This window comes from Fukomys damarensis, unplaced genomic scaffold (genome assembly GCF_012274545.1).
Source record: "Fukomys damarensis isolate Sample0158 unplaced genomic scaffold, DMR_v1.0_HiC HiC_scaffold_24, whole genome shotgun sequence".
Lineage (NCBI taxonomy): Eukaryota > Metazoa > Chordata > Mammalia > Rodentia > Bathyergidae > Fukomys > Fukomys damarensis.
The window spans coordinates 38,648,309-38,671,025 of NW_022900936.1; the positions used below are offsets into that span (position 1 = coordinate 38,648,309).

Here is a 22,717-nt window from a genome sequence, read left to right on the forward strand (position 1 = left end):
TTTGCCTATAATATAGCCCCTATATTGCTTGATGAAAATACAGTATTTATATCATTTTATTTGCATTATGAAAGATATTATGTTACTACAATATTTATAGAACCTGAAATGTACAATGTCATAAAATATTATAGCTACAGGTTGTAATAATCAGGCCTATTGAAATTCTGAATTATCTTTCTTCTTTAGATTTGCTTTCTAGTACATTCATTTTTCTTCTAGTGTCTTTGCAGAAAAAAATCATTGCGGTTTCTTTTAAGGTGTTATCATGGGGAACTTTTCTTAACATTTTCAACACTTAGGTCAACATCTTCCTTTCTGTCATATCACAGAATAAAGTAATGAGTGAATTTAAAGGTCAGCATACCTTATTGGGATGGAGACTTCTTTTAGCTTTAAGTCATAACAATTGCTCAATAAAAGTTTAATAAGTCACATGGCAATGATGTCTTTGTTCCTTCCCTTGAACAGTAAAACTTCCAGGACTCAGGACTTATGTTGACCCACATACATATGAAGACCCAACACAAGCCATTCATGAGTTTGCTAAGGAATTGGATGGCACAAATATATCCATTGACAAAGTAGTTGGAGCAGGTAAGTAGCCAACCTAGTGTACTAGTTACACCAAGCCTAACTATATTGTAATTGAAACAGTGTTTTCTGCTTTAATGACCAAAGGCAGGCAATAAATAAATGGAGTATATAATGGAATGAAATGATTTCAAAGGTGCCAGACTTAACAGGCTCTCAGACCATGGCTGCCATTTATTAATTGAATTTCAGAGGTGGAAGCAACAGTGGCTCAATCTTTTCATGGCTACGCTGATCAAGTATCACAAAACTTTTAGTCTAAATAGGGATACCAGAATAAAACTGTGCCTCAATTTAATCAAGTCAAGTAAGAGAGATATTCAATTTTCAGTTTTAAAAATCCTCTTTGGAACAACAACAACAACAATGACAAAGAAAAAACTTGATACATAAATTCATCCACAACTATTTTGTATAGATATTTTAGATAACATAAATTATTTTATTTTAAAATACTTCCTGGACTTGATATAGTCTACTTATTGTTTTCTTTATTTTTTTCCTTTTGTCTTTCTTTTTTCTTTTTTCTTTTTTTTTGCATTTATGGACTACTTATTTTAAGTTGTCTTTGTTAATTTTTTTGTTTGTTTGTTTTTTGAAACAGGGTCTCACTATGTAGTTGAGACTGATCTGGAACTCACTATGTAGCCCAGGCTCATCTCGAATTTACAGCAATCCTCCTGCCTCAGCCTCCTGAGTGCTGGGATTATAGGCGTGAGTCACTATACCTGGCTCAAGTTGTCTTTATATAAATAATTTTATATTTCATTCCTCAATCATTCTATCATAGATTTATCAACAAAATTCTTGCATTTATTATTAATTAATTATTAATAAAATTTCATTTTCTCAACAAAATTTTCTTATGTATTAAATAATAGTATTTTATATACTTACACATGAACACATAAACACCCATAATATATGACAGCATATACAGCAATAAAGCTACTATTCAAAAGTAAAAATGAACCATGCTCAACAATAAAGAGTTTTACGCAGTTATTACAACCTTTAAGGTTGCTCTCAAAGACAAACCAAACTCTTATGTTCATGCAGGAATTAGAATGATAGATTGAGAAATTAACTCATTGAATTATGCATAACCTATCAGATCACATTTTATGCAAGTGCTATATTTATATATTTATGACTGATGCTTCTTTACACAAATATGCATGTAATTGCCTCTATTTTTCTGTACACCAAAGTAGTATTTAAAATTCAATCAGTAATTAGTATGCAAACAGGACAATCTGAGTAATTCATATTATCCAAATAAAATGTTAATTTTCTAAAGCTTCTCTTCTAATTTTCTTAATGTCTTATCCTCCTACCAACTCACATATGCAGGTAATATTGATATAGGGGAAGAGATGTAACTCCCAAGCCTGCTAGACATCTGAAATGTGAGTTCGTGTTCTCTAAAATAGAAGAATGAACAACGGAGGTTAAGAGTAGGAAAAATTTATTGAGGGAAAGAAAGCTTTTGCCTAGGAGAGACAGAAGGGGCACTAGAAAGTGGATTGCCTGCTCACCCTAATTTTCAAGGATATTTTATACAGCAAAGCCATGTAGTAAGGTGGGTACAAAGTGGGACAAAACTGTAACACCCAATGGAAAATTACAAGGTGGTCATGAGTTGGAGCCAAACCATGACCAAACAATAAGAGTATAAGTATAGCCAGTTGCCCAAGTAATATTGATTAAGTGGGGGTCAAATGCGGGAGCAAGTCACATAGCAAACATATACAAGGATTTTTATTAAGGGTGGGGATCAGGGGTATTTCGGGGAAAGACTGGTTTAAAACCTTGGCCTCCTACCCAGGTGACTGAAACCTATTAAAATATCAATCACTGCTATTTACACCCAGGGGAAGCACATAGTTTTAGTAGTTTCTCTCCTTTCTAGTTTCTCTTCAGTGAATGTGTCTTGATTGTCCTCCATGTTGGCTCCTTGCTGTGTTGGCTTCCTGAGATATCTAATTGCCTATAAGATATATAATTAACTTACCTATCTTCAATACTGTTATAATGTGAAACTTGTGCTCATAAAAAGGAACTCATTTAGGATTTCTCTTTTCACAAAGATTTGAAAGTACACACATTCACTGCATACCTATACTTAGTGCCAAAACAGATACATATAGATCACTGTTTTATTGGTGTGTGGTCTGCTCCTGGAGAGCAGAAGTCTTCTGCTCAACTGGTTTTAATGTTACCTCATAAGAGGCACTGTTTTCTAATGTGGAAACTGCAGTAACACAAGCAGCACAGGCCTTGCATCTCAGACTCACTTGGAGTCTAAGGAGAAGAATAAGAAGTCACTGATGCTGATCCAATGCCCAGAAGACCTGACAAATACCATTATGCACTTGAAATTCCTGGCCTTCTGCATCGGTAAGAGATTTAATAAAAGATATCAGTGACAGAGGCAAATATCCAAAACGCAGTTATGAAACAAAGCTCACACATTAAAAATAGTATCATAAATGAGCTAAAGGGAAGTCTTATAAGAATCACTGAATAATTTTTGATGATGAGTAAAATTTTATCAGATCTGATTTGTCATTCTTCAACCATGTTCATCAAGAATTAGACAAATAGCCCATTTCTGGGGCTTTGCAGGCAGTCTTTTTATTCTCCACATTAAAAGAATACACTGTGCCTTTGTAAGTAGGTATCTTTTCAAGGTTGGCTATACTTAAATTGTAAGTATTCAACTTAATATACACACTGAATTCTAGGCTACCTTGCTGAGACATTAGAGGGTTTGATATTACCAAGATAGAATATGGAATCAAAAAATTTAAAACTATCAATATGTAAATATTTTTTTGTAACATTGAAAGAATGCATATTAACATAATTAATGTGTCTGTACACACTTCTGAGATAGGTACAACAATAATCAACTCATGCCAACCTCAAAGCAAATGGCTGGGGATTGAATCCAGACTACCTACATGTTGGACAGTGATCTACGACTGATCTACACCCCAGTCTCATGTAACAAACTTGTTCTGTCAATGCAGTTACCTACTTTATACAAACTTTTTAGGTTTTAAAAATAATTTAATGCTCCTAAATGGCTGAGTTTTATGAGGATGAATTATATCTTAATAAAATTGTTGAAAATGAAAATAAAGTTATAATAAAAGTTTAATAATTAAACTATATTGATTAGTAACTGTCTTCCATATCTGTCATTCTTAGGCTAACTCTTTCAGCCAGTGGTAGTTAATGTAATTTGTCTCTCTGTCTCCCTCTCTCTCTCTTTTTCCATATATATATTTTATATATATAATAGAGAGAATTAGCCATATCTATCTATATAATTTTTCTGACAGAGTTTTTATGTAGATATATGTTATAGCAACTTTCATTTATACATTATATGCCCAGAAACATTATACTTATAATGTAAATGGAAAATTAAAATTGACCCATGATTTAACTCACTAAATTAAATTTAAATTAGTGAGAAATTTATAATGACTAAAATTCCTTTTACTTCTTTTAACCATTTTTTTCAGTCATGTGACATTTACCTTTGTCATCAAATTCAAATAGGTATTACTAGCTCTATTTCAACATTTAAACAACAAGAAGCTAACAATTTCAAGGGCTGTGGTCTCAAAAGTAAGAAATTACAATTTAAGTCTTTCGTTTTCCAAAGTCAAAGTCAGTTCTAGACACTGCCAATCACAATTGTGCCTTTTTTTGGTAGAATTTTTGTTAGGGTAAGGTTACACAATTTGTGTAGAATACTTAGCTGATTCACAGACATTGTTCAATATGGATTTTATTATGTTTCTCTTACTAAATTTGTAGGAGAATAGGATTTGAGTCTAATGTGGAAAGGTGATCATTCTATTTAAACACAAGTAGACTTTTTTCTATTTTAAAAGAAATAAGTGGAGGAAATTGTATTTATTTATTTATTATTTAAGTTCTTACCTATTGTGCATGTATTTATTGTGCTGAGACACAAATCTGGCTCTTGCATTTGGAAAGCAATCACTTTGTCATTGATCTATATTGTCAGCCCTAAAAATCTGTAATTTTTACATTGTGTGTCTTAAATTAAAATATACCATTCCTTCTCATAAAACACATATATTTAAAATGTAAAGTAAAATGCCATACTTATTAAAATTTAAACTATTAGCATCTGATGACTAGGTTTTGTTAGAAATGATAAAATCCACATTTCCTTTCAAAATCGTGAAAAATTAATCGGAAAAAATTTAAAACTTGGCTATTGGGAGCGATAGGAAATTATATTTGCTCAGTCTTTGTCAACTTTCTTAATGTAATTCTTTTAAATTATTATAAAGAGAACTGAATTACTTTTTTATATATTGATGACCATTTCTAGTATTTATCTGATGAAGTAGTCACATTAAAATATTTAAAATTTATCATTACTGAAATACCATTTCTACAAAATTTGAAGGTAGCTATACATGTACACATGTCCAGGGATCCCACTTAGGACAAATATCCTGTTATTGGCTCACTTAAAATATGGAATCTTACCTTTAATCTCACCTGTCAGGTACTCTTAGAAACATTCTCCTTTACAAATATTTGTCCAGGCTGACAAGAAAGTTGTTAATACTATCTCTTACACAGCACTTGGCACTTTAAAAAACACTCTTATACTCATTTTTCAATTTAATATAAACAGAAACTTTTTTTTTTTTTTTTTTGGTACCGGGGATTGAATTTGGGTCCTTGCGCTTGCAAGGCAGGCCACCGAACCGCTGAGCTAAATCCCCGCCCCCCTCCTTTTTTTCTTTTATTGATTTTATTGGTACATTTTAGATGTACAGCACATTTACATTAATTATTGGGATCTTGAACAGAAACTCTTAAGAGGTAGGTAATTTAAGCCTGTTAAGGTGGTTCTGAGCGCAGAGAAGTAAATAGTAACTGAAATTTAGAAGTCACCATGTGTTTGGCACTGTTCCGAGTTCTTTACATAGAGTAATCCCCTTGTGCAACATCATTAGAGAAACAAGTGGTGCACCCAGTTGTAGATAAAGAAAAGAAAGCACAGAGAGGTCAGGACACTTACTTAAAATCACAAAGCTAAATAATAGCAAAGATTATACTCTGAGCAATTTGCCTCTAGGATTAATCGCTTAATCACAGCCCTGTACTCTCTCTCCTGCGAACTGATAGGTTATAGGTCACTAAATGTGGTGGTATTTAAACGTAAAGTGTAGTCCTTTATACCATGTTAACTAATGATAGTAGTAGAACCTTCAGAAAATGATCAAGTTCCTAATGGAAAGCTTTTTATGTATAATTTTTTTTCAAACAATATTTACAGAAAAAGAGCTGGAGTTTTCTGGCAGTGTTCAGAAAACCCTGGGAAAGGAATTCTTTCTCTTGCTTACAAATTCTAACATCATGTTATAACTTCTAATACTTCCATTTTTGTTGTTGTTGTTGTTGTTGTTGTTTTAAGTTTATGGGTACATTTCAGGTATACAGTAGATTCGTATTTGGGATCTTGTACCTTTACAAGACAGGTCTTGGTTCTCATTTTTTCCCCTTGTCCCTGCCCTCGCTTCACCCCCTCCTCCTCTCCCTGTTTACAAAAACTTTATTTCTATTTTTTCATTTTCTCATATTTTTTTCTTTTCCCTTATTACCTTTCCCCTAAACTTCCCACTTTCCCTACAACTTTAGCCCTTTTCTTCCTATTTCACATGGTCAATTATCTCGTTAGGATCTTATGTACTATTATAGTTTTTCACACCAGAGAAACTATTTGGTATTTACAAATGTGACTTATTTATTTCACTTAGGAGTATGTCCTCAATATGTATCCATTTTCCTATGAATGAATCTAATTTCTCATTCTTTATGGCTGTAATACTCCCATTTTGCAAGGACGTATTCTCAACTTCTACTCCCCAGTTCTCCTTAAAATCCTAAGGGATAAGGTAGCTGCAGTCACTGTTATTTTTTTCTCTACTTCCTCAAAGGGAATAAATTTGACCTTAAGAGAAATGAATGAAAACTTAAATTCTTATGAAAAAATGATGAGCAAAATTTTTCCACAATAATGTGTATGAAATGTAGTTCATATCTAATTCTAGGTGATTTTAAATCAGTAAGGTTAGAATATTCAAGAATCAGCAACACTCTAGTTTCAATTAGTTCTGCAAAAATTTCCCATTTATAATATTTTATTAAGGATATCAAATCAAAGAGCTCCACAATGATTCTTTAGATGAGACACACTGCTTTATTTGACAGTTATATTATCATTATTCATCAGAAGTGCAGATAACTTTATAGAGTGTGTCAGTAATGCAATATCCCAATGCTCCAACAAAATGAACTGGTAGCAGATATTTGCAATCTTATTTTATAGAGTCTAAGTATAAAGCTAAATTATAGTACAGTAAAAACAGAATAGTTAACAAACATCTGAAATTTAATCCAATGTTCATCTTATAATACCTGGGCTGGCCTGCTGATTAACCTGAGGTAGTGGTAGGGGTAAAATATCAGCCAGATGAAGTTTCAACTCTCTCTCTCTCTCTCTCTCTCTCTCTGCACTTTTTACAGTGTGGAGCTTTAAAATATAAGAAATTCTCACAAGATCCATTTTCCACAAGGATGTGGTTATCCTGAGGTTGCCTATGTAATTTTAAACTGTCATCTTCCAAAATCATTTGGAGGCCTATAGTGTGTATCTTCCAGGTGAAGGGTGTAACTATTTGAAATGCAAATATTGAAAAGCAACAGTAGCTCCCCACCAATGATTCTTTTATTTTGTAATTCCTTACATTTTGTTGTTCTGCATTCCGGTAGGTGAGTTTGGAGAGGTATGCAGTGGTCGTTTAAAACTTCCTTCGAAAAAGGAGATTTCAGTGGCCATCAAGACCCTGAAAGTGGGCTATACAGAAAAACAAAGGAGAGATTTTTTGGGAGAAGCTAGCATTATGGGACAGTTTGATCATCCCAACATCATTCGACTAGAAGGAGTTGTTACTAAAAGTAAGTAAAATCTTAAGATACTCTGTGTATGTTGAGTGCAAGCTGTTTAAACTCAAACCCAATCATAAGAATTTGGAGTTGGCATAGTGTCTCATGCCTGCAGTGCCAGCATTTTGGGAACTGAAGCAAGCAGAACTGCAAGTTCAAGTCAAGCACAGGCATTTTAGCTACTTAGCAATATTATTTCAAAATAAAAAATTAAAAGGGCTTGGGATGTAGCTAAGTGTGAAGGCTCTAGGCTCAATCCCCAGTACTGCCATTAACATTAATTTTTTCACGTTTATCCAGTTCTAACAAAAATTAAAGTTTAGAATTAATATGTCTTTCTTTCACAAGTAATATATTGACATGATATAGATAGATGATAGATAGATAGTTATACATATATATGTATATGTATATATATATGTGTGTGTATATATATATATATATATATATATATATATATACACATGTGTGTTAAATGTTGGGCTTTTTAAAGATATTCAACTTAAAGATAGTCAAGAAGAATTTTTGGAGAACTTTTGGGTATTCAAGACAGCAAGGAAAAACTGTGACTCAATTTTAACAGGAACTCCCAGCTTGCTGCCTTTTCTTTATTGTTCACTACCTTCATTTAAACTCCCAAATCTTTACCCTTTCTGTTCCCCAGTCTTTGGGAAAATTATAGGAGTCTTGAGAATGCTTCTGAGCTGTAAAGATTGGGATCACAGTGAAGTGAGGCCTTTTTCTTGGTTCTCTGTCTATTTAAAACAGCTCTGATCTAGGGTCCCAGGTGGATTCGTGACTGCTCTGGGGAAACTGGCTTACAGCCCATGATAGAGATCAGAATTTATTTCCACGATGGTTTCTCCAGCCAGGCTCAAAAGGGATTCTGAGAGGCTGATCTGTGATTTTTGGCTTCAGTCCCAATGAAAACCTCTTGAGAATGTTCTGGGACTATTTATCCTCAAGATTTTGGAGCACGGGATGAAGAATAAGTGAAATTGGCAGCAAATTCCATATAGTGAAAGACAGCATATGGCAGGGAATTTGGCATCCTTTAGGGGATAATTCACTGGCACCATATTTACATATTCTATGGTTAGCAACAGACATTATTCATTATATTTTTCACAATATTAGTTTTCTTTAGCATTACATAAAGTACTTTACAAATGGCACTAATACCTATGCTCACTTAAGTGTGACTAAAAAGGCATTTCCTTCATCACAAGTATAATTGAAATATATTTTGATTTTTTGAGTTTTTATGTAAAATAGAATTGATGGATAATGTTGAATGAGTTAACAATAAATTGTATGTCAGTGCTTTTTATAAACTTTTAAATGTCTACTAGCACATGTTTGCCTTACGCAGCGTTCACATTCCTCATGTGGAGTTGGTACCTGTACATAACACACCTTAATTCCCTTTTTCATCCCCTGCCCCTCTCCTCCTTCCTCATCTCCTGTTCCCCTTCCCATTTGAGAACTATCTGTGTCCTTGCTTCCTATTATCCTTATTTTATTTTGCTTTCTTTATGATTTTGATTTCATATGTAAGAGAAACCATTGATATTAAGCTTCTGTGTCTTATTTATTGAACTTAACATGATGCAAGGTGCATCCATTTTCCTACTATGAAGTCATGTAAAAAAAAAGATCTTGTTTCTTGCCTCTAAAATCAGACCTAAAAATCAGATTGCAGAGAGTAGTAGTAGTAGTAGTAGTACTAGTAGTAGTAGTAAAAGTGGAGTATTTTCAATTTAAAGTATATTTTTTTCAGTTTTTAAGTAAATAAAAATGTTAATAGTAGTGGTAAATATTGGAAACTGTATGAACCCATTGTTCCTCCAGGGAGTAGCAAAATTATTTTATGTGAATGGTGTTCCAGGGAGCTCTTTATGTCATGTAGTCATTGGTACCCATCAGGACATCCTATCCAAGCAGTTGTCGTTAGGATTTGAAGGTCATACTGAAGAAAAAAAACCTCATTCATACTCAAGTTTTTGTTGTTTGTTACTTTTTACTAGTGTATATTTGCAATACATAACAAATCTATTCATATGAGGAATTAGCACATATACCTATTGCATCTTTTCTTTATTACTTTCCCTTCTCTCCTTTCCATCTGCCCCAATCCCCAGATTCCTTTTCCTTCTCCACAAAGTCTGTTTCCATGTTTCCGTGTTTTTCTTTTATTTGTCCATCTCTGTAATTCTCAATTTTTTGACACATTTCCTTTAAAGAGTATCTATTGCCCCCTTTTCTGGAGTCCTGTAACCAGCCCCACCCTAAGGAATTAGGTGGGGAGGGGCTTCTCAGAAAAAAAAAACACTACGTGGCTCATTTATTTTTAATTAAGTTTATTGGTACATTTTAGGTATACAGTACAATGACAGTTATCATTGGGATCTTGTACCTTTACATGATGTATCTTGGTTCCTATTTTTCCCCACACGCCTGCCCTTTCAACCCTTCCATCCCTCCCTATTTACAAAGACTTTGTTTCCAATTTTTCCTCTTCTCATATTTTGCCTTTTCCTTCTTTCATTTCCCCTACCAATTCCAATTCCCCTTCCCCTTTAGTGCTTTTCTTCCTATTTGACATTATGTATTATACATTTTGATCTTTGTTTACACTCTGTTTCTCATACCAGAGAAACTATTCAGTATTTACATATGTGTGTCCTATGTGATATATGCTCACCGTGTTTATAGAGACATAGTTTGTATTGCGAAACTTGATATATATCTATAGATGTATATATATATATATATATATATGTATATAGATCAAGCCAAAAAGAAGGAGAAACTAGAGACATTTATGGCTAAATGAGTGCACCTTGAGGCCATATTTTTATTTCTTGATTTTAAGAAATCTATCCTAACAACTTGACCAAAGCTAGACATCCTTCAAGTATCAACAAATTTCTGGAGAGAGTTACCTTTAACAGCTGAAACAAAATATGAACTCTCAAAAAAGGGCAAGAATAGCAACTACAATAGAACCTGGATCGTAGTAAGTAATTTACTGTTGTTGAGAAATTAAAGCTGATTGATATTTAATAAGTGAAAGTTGGAAGCAAGGGAAGGAGGGCAAGAGAGGGAGAGAAAGGGGAAGTAAGAAAGGGGAAGTAGTGTCTTCTATCCAGTGTCTTTTTTGAGTGTTTAAGTAAATTAAGTTGAATGCATTTTTCAAAATTCAGATATAGAACAACTGCATTGTGCAGGGAGAGAAGAAGCAAATGAATACATTTAGCTTGGACACAGTTACCCCCTAACTTTCCCAACACCTAGAACCACACACACACACAAAGAAGGTAAAGGTTATTAGCAAATGAAATATTAATTTTCAATTTAAGCTTATTTATAGGATCTATTATTTTATTCTGTGTCTAATTTTTTGTCCCCAATATTATGAGACATTGAGTCCAATATTATAAAACAAAATGCAACATAAAAACTGTAGAAGAAATTCATTAAAATAACAATAATCTGTAAAAGTTGGAGATATTATACATCGTGTCATATTCGATTCTGTTTCTATAACATTATAATAGATGGCTACTGCCTTAGAGTAAGAGTTTTAAATTTGATATATCTCCCTGGTCAAGTATATATATAATATTTATATGTGACATAAATTTATATATCATACATAAGAAGCTGCCAAATCTAAGTATATAAATCCCAGTCATCTCATATACTGTAAACATAATACAGTAGTAGACACTGAATTAGATTTTGAACTCCTGAATGTCATATTTAAAAACTAAGTCTGGTACCCTGTAAAAATAACAGGAAATAGAAAATTCTTAAAATAAAGCTAATATGTTGCATTTAAAATAAATATGACAATTTTGTTTCTAAGATAAGTTACTCATTCTATTCTTATTTTTTTAACTGAAACTGATGATTTTGAAAGACCCACACATAAACATCTAGAATGATATACAGCTTCTAGTTTAATAAAAAGACAAATAAGCATTTGTGTGTCTAGATTAAGAATCACTGAGTCTAAGATCACATTCTAACTCAACATTACTGGTTGTGAGAGCTCTTGCAAATCAAATCAATCATAGTACTTCTACACATGAAACAGAATCAATGGGACTACTTTCCTATTTTCAGATTCATTTAACATGAGATGAAATTATTGAAGAATGCAGTAAGTTACAAAAAATGATATAAAACATTTTACTGGTTCTGGTTGATTTGGGCATATTACCAGTTTAAAATCTGGATGTATAAAAGAAAATTCCTGAAAATAATTACTTGTGAGGTTTTACTTTTCTTGCTCGAAGAAAATTCTTTTTATTATTGTTGCTCACTCCGTACTTGGAAATACTAGGTCTATTACAGTGTCTCATTTTCAAATCTCTTAGAGAAAGCCTTTTATTAAATCATTACTTTCACTTATCTGAATCGAGCCATAAACAATTTTAATGGTATGTTCTTTAGCCTGATGGTCTTAAATAAGAGAAGGTGATAGAGTCTGTGATCTTCAAAGCAACAGAAAGCAGCAGCATAGTCAGCTCAGAACTAGGTACTAACATGTGTTATCAATTTTAGTTAAACTTCAGAAGGATGGAATTTATTTTCAGCAAATGTTTTATATTTCTGCCATCACACCATTAGTTAAGTGATGTTCAGACTCCAATGAAAATTTTCACTGCCAATTTTTTACCTAGTGAAATAGAAGGAATTACAGCAGACCCTCGAGTTAAGACTGGCCTGACATAGGAACAACTTGTGTTACGATTAGAATTTTAGTTTTAACTTACAAAGTCTTGAGTTATGACCCAAATGCCTGCTGCTTATGCTTCCCCGTAGTCTCAGATACAGATTTAACCCTTAAATATTCTGGAAGTAATATTGCAACATCCTTTCCTGTGTGGGGTTAATTAAGAAATCCTGAGCCAATGTCTCTCTGACACTGAGATCTGCCTGTATATAGAAGAGACTTTAAAGGCTGTGCAGAGGAGCCTGAGCCTTCAATTGATCAACCTGAGTTACAGCCAGCTCTCAGGAACGAATTGAGTTCCTAAGTCCATTGTATACTAGATAAGAATTATGTATCCTTTCTTGGAAATTAAAAAATATTATCATCTAAGTCAACTATAACCTTGCATTATTTAGGAAGGCCATATAATAAAAATTAAGAGGATTTTTTCATAATGTATCTGTCTTCATGTGAGTGTTCATATTTCACCAAAGGGTTAGACATTGATTTGCACCTTCTTATTCCCTGAACCTAGAAGGAAACATGGGAATAAGACACCAGACTTTAGAAGCAATAATCCTTATTTCCTCTTTATGTCTCAAAAAGATTTCTTGTGCACTTTTTTCAAAAGCATTATGCTTCACATAATATTCTTAATAGAAAATACTTATGTTGTGCTTATTTTACTAATAATTTACAGAAATAATTTGCTAGAAAAGCACAGTTTAGAAATTATGAGAATACAGCTTATTGTTATATGTTTATAACTGAAAAACTGGCAAAAGAATATGACATATAATCCCAGCATTCTAAGAGCATGAGGCAGGAAGATTGCAATTTCAAGTCCAGCCTGGGAAATTTAGCAATTTAGCGAGACCCTTTCTCAAGGTAAAAAGTGCAATTGTATTCATAAAAAAAGGACTTTGGTAATATAGGTCAGAACAAAGGCCCTGGGTTTACATTTCAGTACTGTAATCAATCAATCAATCAATCACTCAAGTGATCAACAAATGAGTTCCGAGCCTGTGTATCGATATGTCCACATCAGTTCAATTAGAAAAATTTCTATTCAAAATATTAGAGAATAAAATGAGGGGAAGAATGCTGTTTTCACATATTAAAGAGCTTTTATTTATTTTCCACTGCACACTATGATTTTAGGTGAATTAGCCACATTTGAATTATAAGATGATGTGGTGTGTTGTGTATTTTCATTTCTATAAGTTAGATAATTCTGTAACAATTTTGAAGGATAAATTCAACATAACAAAATTTGTTAGAGCATGATTTGCATGTGCCCAAAGACAGCATTTTACATATAATAACTCTTAGAAAAGAATAAGACATTTAATAATACATTTGTTTAACAACTCTCATTTTATTACTAATCCTATACAAACTTTTGAAGACATACTCCCAAGTCATGAGACTAGTGATATTTTGATATCAAGTATTATTATAAGTAAAATAACAGGTTATTGGGATCCATACAAAGGGCACCATGATCAATCTGAGTTTATTCCAAGAATTCCCCATTGGTTTAATATTTAAATAATCCAACTATTTACAACATTGATGGATAAAAAGAAAACATCTCAATTGGTGCAGAAAATAACCTTTCGGGGCTTAAATTATTAACTTAATATAGGAAAAAAATATGTGTGCCAGATTAAGGCATGCCAACATGACCAAAAGAACAAACAAACATAAAAAATATATTCAATACTAATACTCAATACTATATATATATATTTTTTTTTTGTACTGGGGATCAAATTTGGCTCCTTGCAAGGCAGGTGTTGGAACCACTGAGTCAAATCCCCGGGTGATAGTAAAATATTAATAGCATTTCTTTTAAAGCTGGAACTAGAATCCTGTTATCATCACTTCAAATATTATATTAAATATCTCAAACTTTACAATTAGACACAAAAATAAAGGGTAGAAAGCTTGAAATGGCTAAACACAAGACTATCCATGTAAAATTGATCAGCATGTTCATATTACTAAAAGCATTACTTGCACTTACTGTATGATTTAGCTTTGACTGGAATAAGGGAAAGTAGAATTCAGTTATTATGATATTAACTCATTTCAATTTCAATTTTAGACAAATTGAAATATTTAAATATAACCTGAATATTAAGCATTCTATGTGTTAAGATTGAGAGTATAATTGGGAAAGGAAGATCTGAAGATAGTGTTTTCTCAGACTGATTTTAACTTTTTTTTTTGTAAATGGAATCAAAGTCAGATCCTTGCACTTGAGAGGCAGGCGGCAGAACCACACAGCTAAATCCCTGGCCCTCTAAGTCTGATTTTGAAGAGAATTGTTCTTAGCCAGACTGAAAAAGAGGGCCATAATCTAATCACTTGTGACTGGCTCACTGGTAAGCAGTGGACTTAGAACTACAGGCACATGGGATTGGCCTTTGCTTTCCTAACCCAAAGAATAGTAGATATAAATTGAATAATATTTGTTGCAGCAGAATAATGTCTTAATTAAAATAGAATTTGGAAAACACTGACCTGTATTTTTATAATGATTTAATGAGAAACTCACAGAAAATCCCATAACTCCATTTATTGCAAAATTTCAATTTTTTAGATTGCCAATCATATCTATATATCTATATATCTATATATATGAAACATTTTTTTTTCTCATCAAAGATGATTTAAGTCTTCTTCAAGCCTCTTTTTCCTGTTTGTTTGTTGGTTTGTTTTTGCTTCCACCTTGATTCTGATTACATTATACTAGAGTTGGAGATACTAAGTTCAAAGATTTTGATTTCATAGGCAACACTCATGTCTTATTCTTTCAAAAATAAAACATACAGCTTTAGATAAAATTACTGCCATTAGTAGAAGAAAATAGCATTTCCTGTAGAAATGGATAAAATTTCAATGCTATATAATACTTTAATGAAATATACATATTTTGTTTGAATATAAATATTTTAAACCAAAAATAACATTTGAAAATTTTCAAAGAAAATGTTTCACTTTCTAACTATGTATATATTTTTATATCACATTACTTTGCTCTTCTGTTTAGAGGAAGTGTCATTAAGAAGATTACAGTGAAATACTCAGTGCTGAATCTAGAATTCAGACGTTTTCAATCACATTTCGGTATCAAGCAGTGACTTAATGATTATGAGTGTCTCTCAGTCACTGGGGATATTTGGGGAAATTGAACTGATTTTAACAGATTGGTTTAGATCTCTTTATTCTATGAAAGCTCTTTATTCGGGAATCAATTTAAGAATAAAAGCACAATTCCACTACAAATTTTGTTGTACTTATTTTTGGTGGCATTTTACTCCAGCCAATCATACAACAGTAGTTCCACTGAGTTCAGCCTGTCTACCCAGACACATTTTGCAGTTGCTTTCGCAAAGCAGTGAATAAAAATACGCTGTCTTCAAAATGTTCATGATGCTACTTGTAAATCAAAATAGGATAAAATATTATGCACACTAGGCTACCAATGCATTGTATAATAGGCAAATAACCTGGTATCTTATAAATTATTTCCCACTTTATTTAATGCGTGTTAGAACTAGCTCTTCACCACTATTCCAGAAACTCTTTTTCTGTAACCATATTTATCTAAATTAAGATCATAATGGAGACTCTAAAATAGAATGTTGCTTTCCATTGTAGATTACTTGTGATTCTGTTTACTCTTTGTATATTTGGTCTGCAGCATCTTTGAACTTAATGCAAAGCACATTTTCAGACTTGCCCACCTTACCTGATCTGTTTATAAATATTTAAATTATAGAGTTAAAGGCAGCCTGATCTGATTTATGAATGGTCATGAGGCTTTTCTTTAATTGACTGGTTTGATATTTTAGCTACTTTTATTTCCATTGCCAAACATTCTACTAGACATGCTAATAAGAAATGAATTGGTCATATGGCTCAGAGCCAGAGAGGAATAGTGATAAGCAAATGTCTGAATAGTACACAAACGTAGTAACTTGCAGTATGAGGCAAATTATCTCTGACTCCATTTGAAGTATACGTTGAAATTGGGCAACATGTTATTCTTACCAGAATTGTATTAAAGAAGGAAATAGACACTGGTGATGGTCTATACAGTACATACATATACCCGATTTCACTCACTAATTAATTAATTAATTAACTAATTCAATTTCAAACCAGGTATCTGGTAATAGTAGCTTAGGAATCATCAGAGGTTCCAAGGCAAGAGAGATTTTTCTGTTTATTTGAGAATACTGCCCAAATTACATTTAGTTGGAGTTTGAAAAAAGCAAGTGTTTGATACTAAAGTTTTGGCTAAACATGACTTTTCAGATATTTAACCAGCTAGGTATATGTGATGTGGCACCTAACAAATATAAAGCAATGTCTTAATGGAAATAGATCAAAGTATCAGTTAATATAACATTTCAAAATTATCAGGAAAATTTTATAAAATTTAAAGTTTTTTCTTATCAATAAAAAGATATACACTTTATGATGCATTTAAGTTACTAAATTTATTAAGTGTAAACTTCATGATCTTAATTCATGATTGGCAAGAAGTATAAATTAAGAGTTTTCATATATAAAAGAAAAATAAGCTATTTTCTAGCATCAAAATGGCAAACTAACCCTCATAATATAGAAGGTGCATATGAGGAAAATATATAAATCTGTTATATAGTTAGACATATATGAATGATTTTAAAATATGTCATTTCAAAGTCTTTCAGAAATTTTCCACTAAAACTCAGTCTTCTGCACTTGGAAGAAAAATAATTTTCTCTTAATTGGAAGAATGTATACATAAATGATATAGAAATGATATAATAAAGTTCTATAATGTGGCAATACATCTAGGCTTTAAAATAGGAGAGAGCCATATCTGGGATGTGCTCAATTATGAGCTAATTGTATGACCCAAAAAGTTGCATAAAATTACAATGCTTTCAAGTGAAACACACCAAAGTGAGACTAATAAATACCACTGACGCATAAAGATATGGTGAGGATGAAATCACATAACATATGTCAGTCAAGTACCTAATGTAATGCTATAAAATTTTAGAGAGTGAAAATTTTATAATATTTCCTGCATATAACAAACATTCTCTAATTTTGAAGAGTTTTTCACTACTCCTTCGTTAGAAATGATGCTAATGTATATGCTGTTACGGTTCAGCTTTGTTCACATAACATTATACTGAAAGAGTTGGTTAAAGTGTTAGTTTTCAGAGTTATTTTAATTCAAAGTAGTCTATACACTCCACATGAAACAACTGTTTGCAATGATTAGTTAAACATTCACTTTATTTTTAGCTATAGATATAGATATGGATATAGATACAGTTATACATATCCTGTATTCTTAGCATCTTTTTGTCTGATGCTTTTTTGGATTTTAAATGTTTTACTCCATGACAGCATAGAGAATGTAGGTTGCAACTTTTGGCATAATAACTTGTTAGCTTTATGACAGTGTAGAAGGTAAATCAACCTCAATGTCTCAATTTTTCTCATGTATAAAATGGAAACAATAAGTCAACATATATAATAATTGATGCTACATTTTGCACATAATAATTACTATATAAGCACATTAAGTTGCTGAGTTAAAAGGGTTAATGATATTGAAGGGCATATCTCTAAATGGTTTCTGCAGTTTATTTCCCACAGAAATTTTAATTTTAGTTTCATTTTCCTTTTGAACATAGTATGGGCTTTAGAAACTATGTAAAAAGATTATTATTATTATCTTGTTTTATGCAACTGTCTTCTACAGTCTATAAAGAAAGGGATTTTTTTTTCTCATTGAGTTTATTAGTATACTTAAGGGATACAGTACAGTTACATTCATCATTGGGATCTTGTACCTTTACATGACAGGTCTTGGTTCTCATTTTTTTCCTTTACCCTGCCCTCCCTTCACCCCCTCCTCCCTTCCCTATTTACAAATACTTTATTTCCTTTTTTTCATTTTCTCATATTTTTTCTTTTAATTCCTTTCCCCTACCCTTCCCACTTCCCCCATACCTTTTTGATTTACTTGTTTTTCTGTAACTGAATGAAAGAGAATATGCAATAGCCTTATAAATATCTACAGTAAGAATACATAAAGGCTGTACTCTTGGACTTGAAGGCAGAGTACCTGATTCTGAAAGTTAGTTAAGGTACAAACAAAGGTAGAAAAGTAGTATGTTTGTTTGTTCATAAAAAACCATGTTAAACAGGCCACCTCAAATGAACCTTTGTTCTGGAAAACCATCTTAAATCAATTCTTTTAGTTTCATATTCTATTCAACTCTAGGTTTTGATCCTTCATTTATTTTTGTAATTGCAACTTGGTAAAGTTGGGAGGACAAGGAAAGTTCTTACATCTTTGTGTCAAATGTATCAATATGTATTTATTATGTACTTTCATTGCATGGCATCTGTTGAACTATACTTATATGATGTGTTATTTACCATATACCTAGGTAAGCCAGTTATGATTGTCACAGAGTACATGGAGAATGGTTCCTTGGACAGCTTCTTACGTGTAAGTGAAATATGTACACATATATATATACATATTTATGAATGAGTTGCTTAAAACATGAAGGAAGCTTTCCAATATTACACAAAGCAAAAAGCTAAATTTCAAGTGTAACTGAAATTTTCTGGGACTAAATAGGACAAACTATTAAACTATATTTTTTGAATGATCTTAATTTTAATTGTTTAATTTTTTAAATGGGAAAATTTCAGGCCTTTCTATTGCCCAGAGTCACATCAGTTAAAAAAAAACTCTAAAGCAAGAAAGAAATAACTTTTATGTAAAAAAGAAATATTCTCTTCACTTTAAGCAGTGTAACCTCATTCTGTGCTATGTCTCATGTAGTGATGTAGTGCCGTCTACTAAGAAACTGTACATGCTTTTTGCACTACAGAAGTATATATATATTCTCAATTGAGGTATATAATTCTGGTGATACATACTTAAAACTCTTTAAATTTAGAATATTTACTCTTTGTATATTTAATAGATTTTTTGAAAATGTCAGCAAATACTATTTTCAAAGAAATACCAAAAATTTATAGCCTCCAAGACGCGATAAATCTTGAGTCACTGCAGAGGATAAGAAAAGACACATGCCCTGTTCTTAGGGTGTCTTTCTTCTTTCTTTTTTATGCATTTTTATTTCTATTGGTATATGTTTTCAGTACACAATGATTATATTCTTAGTGGGGAGTTATTACATGTACATAACAAGTATTACTTATTTTTACTCCTCTTCCTTTCTGCCTCCCTCTGCCTTTTGGTCCACTACCCCTTTGCAAAAGATCTATCTCTTATTTTCTATAACCATCCTTTTATTTTGCCACTTATTTATATTTTTGTTTCTGATATGAGAAACCTTGTGATATTTAAGCTTATATTTAATACTCTATATATTGAGAAAGATGAATGATTGATAATTAAGTACATGATAGATAAAACATAGTAGAATTTATACTCATGGAGGAAAATTCTTTTTCTAAGGATGAAAAATGATATACTTTATTTTACTATTCATGTACTGAATATAATTTTTTATTGTAAATATTTTCACAAACATTTCAAAACATTTTCCAAATCAGGTAATTTTAACTATTATCATAACTATTCATTTAACAATGCTTTTATAGATATATTTAGATGTGAAATTTTATATCAATATATTACTTTTACATTTCTATTTTAATACAAGTGGATTCAAAATTCTTCTAAATCCAGGATTCTGATTTTCTCTCCTTTTCTTTCTACTTTACAGCCTACAATTCAGGGTTTAGTAGAAACACATAAATTCAATGATCATGTTTTACTAATTATGAACTAATTATTTATGATAATAGTCAGGAATTTAGTATCTACCTTATTTGAAGGAAGGAAGAAGGAAGAATAAATATTCCATCAAACAAATGTAGTATCAAGCTGAAATGTTACAAGACCCATTTTATTTCATGTTATTTTGCTTTTTACCTTAATGTTTCTGAGCAGGAGGTTGTATATCATAGAAATATCAGGAAAATATGACGTTTGAATCCCCTGATGATTACATGGTATTTTATTTGGTAATATATACATTATGCAGCGTCATTTTTATATCCATTGATCCACATACGTTGTTACTCTTGAGTGCTTTGAGATAAACTGTGCATAGTCAGCCTTAGTAGAACAGCCTTCTTGAGATTTTAAAGATATATTTCAGGCTATTGGAAACATATTTTAATTATACATTGGAAATGATTTGCAGAAACATGATGCCCAGTTTACCGTCATCCAGCTTGTGGGGATGCTTCGAGGGATCGCTTCTGGCATGAAGTATCTGTCAGACATGGGTTATGTTCACCGAGACCTTGCTGCCCGCAACATCTTGATCAACAGTAATTTGGTGTGTAAGGTTTCTGATTTTGGGCTTTCACGAGTTCTAGAGGATGATCCAGAAGCCGCTTACACAACAAGAGTGAGTGACATGGATTTTTCCTACTTTGTTAATCTTTATATTCCATCTTAGGCCACGTGGACCTTGAGTAGGAAGAAATCATGAGTGCAAATGTTTTACAATTTTGCTTTCACCGAAGAAAATTCTCTTAAAATTAAAATATTATTCCTCAAGATGGGAAATATAGATCACTGTTTAAAAGGTAACTTTTCTCCCTGCTGGCATGAAATACCTGACATCTGCAGTTTAAAATAAAGGTGTATTTTGGCTCATAGTTTTTAGGGATCTCAGTACAAAGGCAGCTGGCTCTAAGACAGAACTATATGGTACAAGGACCGAGGTGGAAGAAAGCTGCTTACATCATGGCACCCAGGAAGCAGAGGGTGAAGGAAAAAACCTGGAAAGGAGAGGGACCTTCTGGACTGCACACAGTGACTCGCCTCTTGTTAGTAGACCCGGCCTTCTAACAGCAACGAGGGTATAATGCTCTCAAGTCTCATCATCTTTCAAAGCCCCGCCTATGAGCACATCAGGCTCTTTGGTGGCATTATGACATAAACCATAGCAAAGAGTGCAACAGCTTTAATTATTAAATACTGTACTTGTCTTGTAAATCATTTATTTCTGATTTTTCTTGATCTCATATATAAATGTGAGTGAATAATTATTAAAATAGATTAACTGTAGCTTCATTTTGTACTATTTTTTCATTAAGACCTCTTAGATATTTCACTATTAATTTTTTTTCATTTTAGCAACTTAGTGTATTGTTTTTACTTTTATCACTTTAAGCCAAATTCTACGGAGAAAATATTGCTCTATCTGGTATTTTAGTATATTTTTTCAGCTTTAATTGAGTTTATTGGTACATTTTAGGGATACAGTACAGTTACATTCATTGTTGGGATCTTGTACCTCTACATGACAAGTCTTGATTCTCATTTTTTCCCCTTACCCCTGCCCTCCCTTCACCTCCTCCTCCCCTCCCCATCTACAAACACTTTATTTCCGTCTTTTCATTATCTCACATTTTTTTCTTTCCGTTATTACCCTTCCCCTACCCATCTCACCTTCCCTACACCTTTAGCTCCTTTCTTCCCATTTCTATCTTGTACCTCTACATGACAAGTCTTGATTCTCATTTTTTCCCCTTACCCCTGCCCTCCCTTCACCTCCTCCTCCCCTCCCCATCTACAAACACTTTATTTCCGTCTTTTCATTATCTCACATTTTTTTCTTTCCGTTATTACCCTTCCCCTACCCATCTCACCTTCCCTACACCTTTAGCTCCTTTCTTCCCATTTCTAAATGTCAGTAATCTTATTTTAGTATGTGCGTCTCTTTTGATATTTTAAAGGTGAAAAACAGAAGAGAAAACGAAAGAACAATGAAAAAGTCGCCATGCGGACAGACACCGAGAAAGCACAGGTGAAGAAATGCTAGTAAAGCACGAGGGAGGTACTTTTTAAAATAATGAATGCTACTATCATTACTAAGTAGATTCGATTCGGGGGATATTGATTGTTTTCATTTCCTAAAATGTTCTGTAAGGTAGGATGGACACAGAAATTGAGAGTGAGATTTTATGAGTGAGCAGCATGTGGAATGAGAAGAGAGGGCAGAAAACATAGTCGATCTGCCACGTGACTGAATTTGGAAGAAACGGAAGTTTTGAGTAATAGTTGATTATGAGAAAAAAGAGCCGCAAAAGTACTTACCATAAGATGGAAGGAGAGATGTGTGGATATACGTTATCGCTGAACTTTTGTGCATTGTAAAATGTAAATTCAAGACTATGTCCGGGATTAATTTAAAGAAAATATATAAACAGCTTTGAGCTAAGCTAATTTAAAATGAAAATAAACTTCCAAAATATAAACAACTACAAAAGCAACTCCACAAAAAGGGCATAATAAAACAGATATGC

At 32.4% G+C, this 22,717-nt stretch overlaps 1 protein-coding gene across 3 annotated transcripts in view; it reads left to right on the plus strand.

Annotated features, from left to right (window-relative positions):
• Epha3 (EPH receptor A3) overlaps positions 1-22,717 on the plus strand; it is a 353,550-nt gene that overhangs the window by 287,616 nt on the left and 43,217 nt on the right. For all 3 annotated transcript variants that reach the window (XM_033755902.1, XM_010602894.2, XM_010602895.2), the window contains exons 10-13: positions 472-597; positions 7,432-7,617; positions 18,802-18,863; positions 20,602-20,811. In XM_033755902.1, the coding sequence (XP_033611793.1) occupies positions 472-597; positions 7,432-7,617; positions 18,802-18,863; positions 20,602-20,811 (584 nt within the window). The remainder of the gene's footprint in view (positions 1-471; positions 598-7,431; positions 7,618-18,801; positions 18,864-20,601; positions 20,812-22,717) is intronic.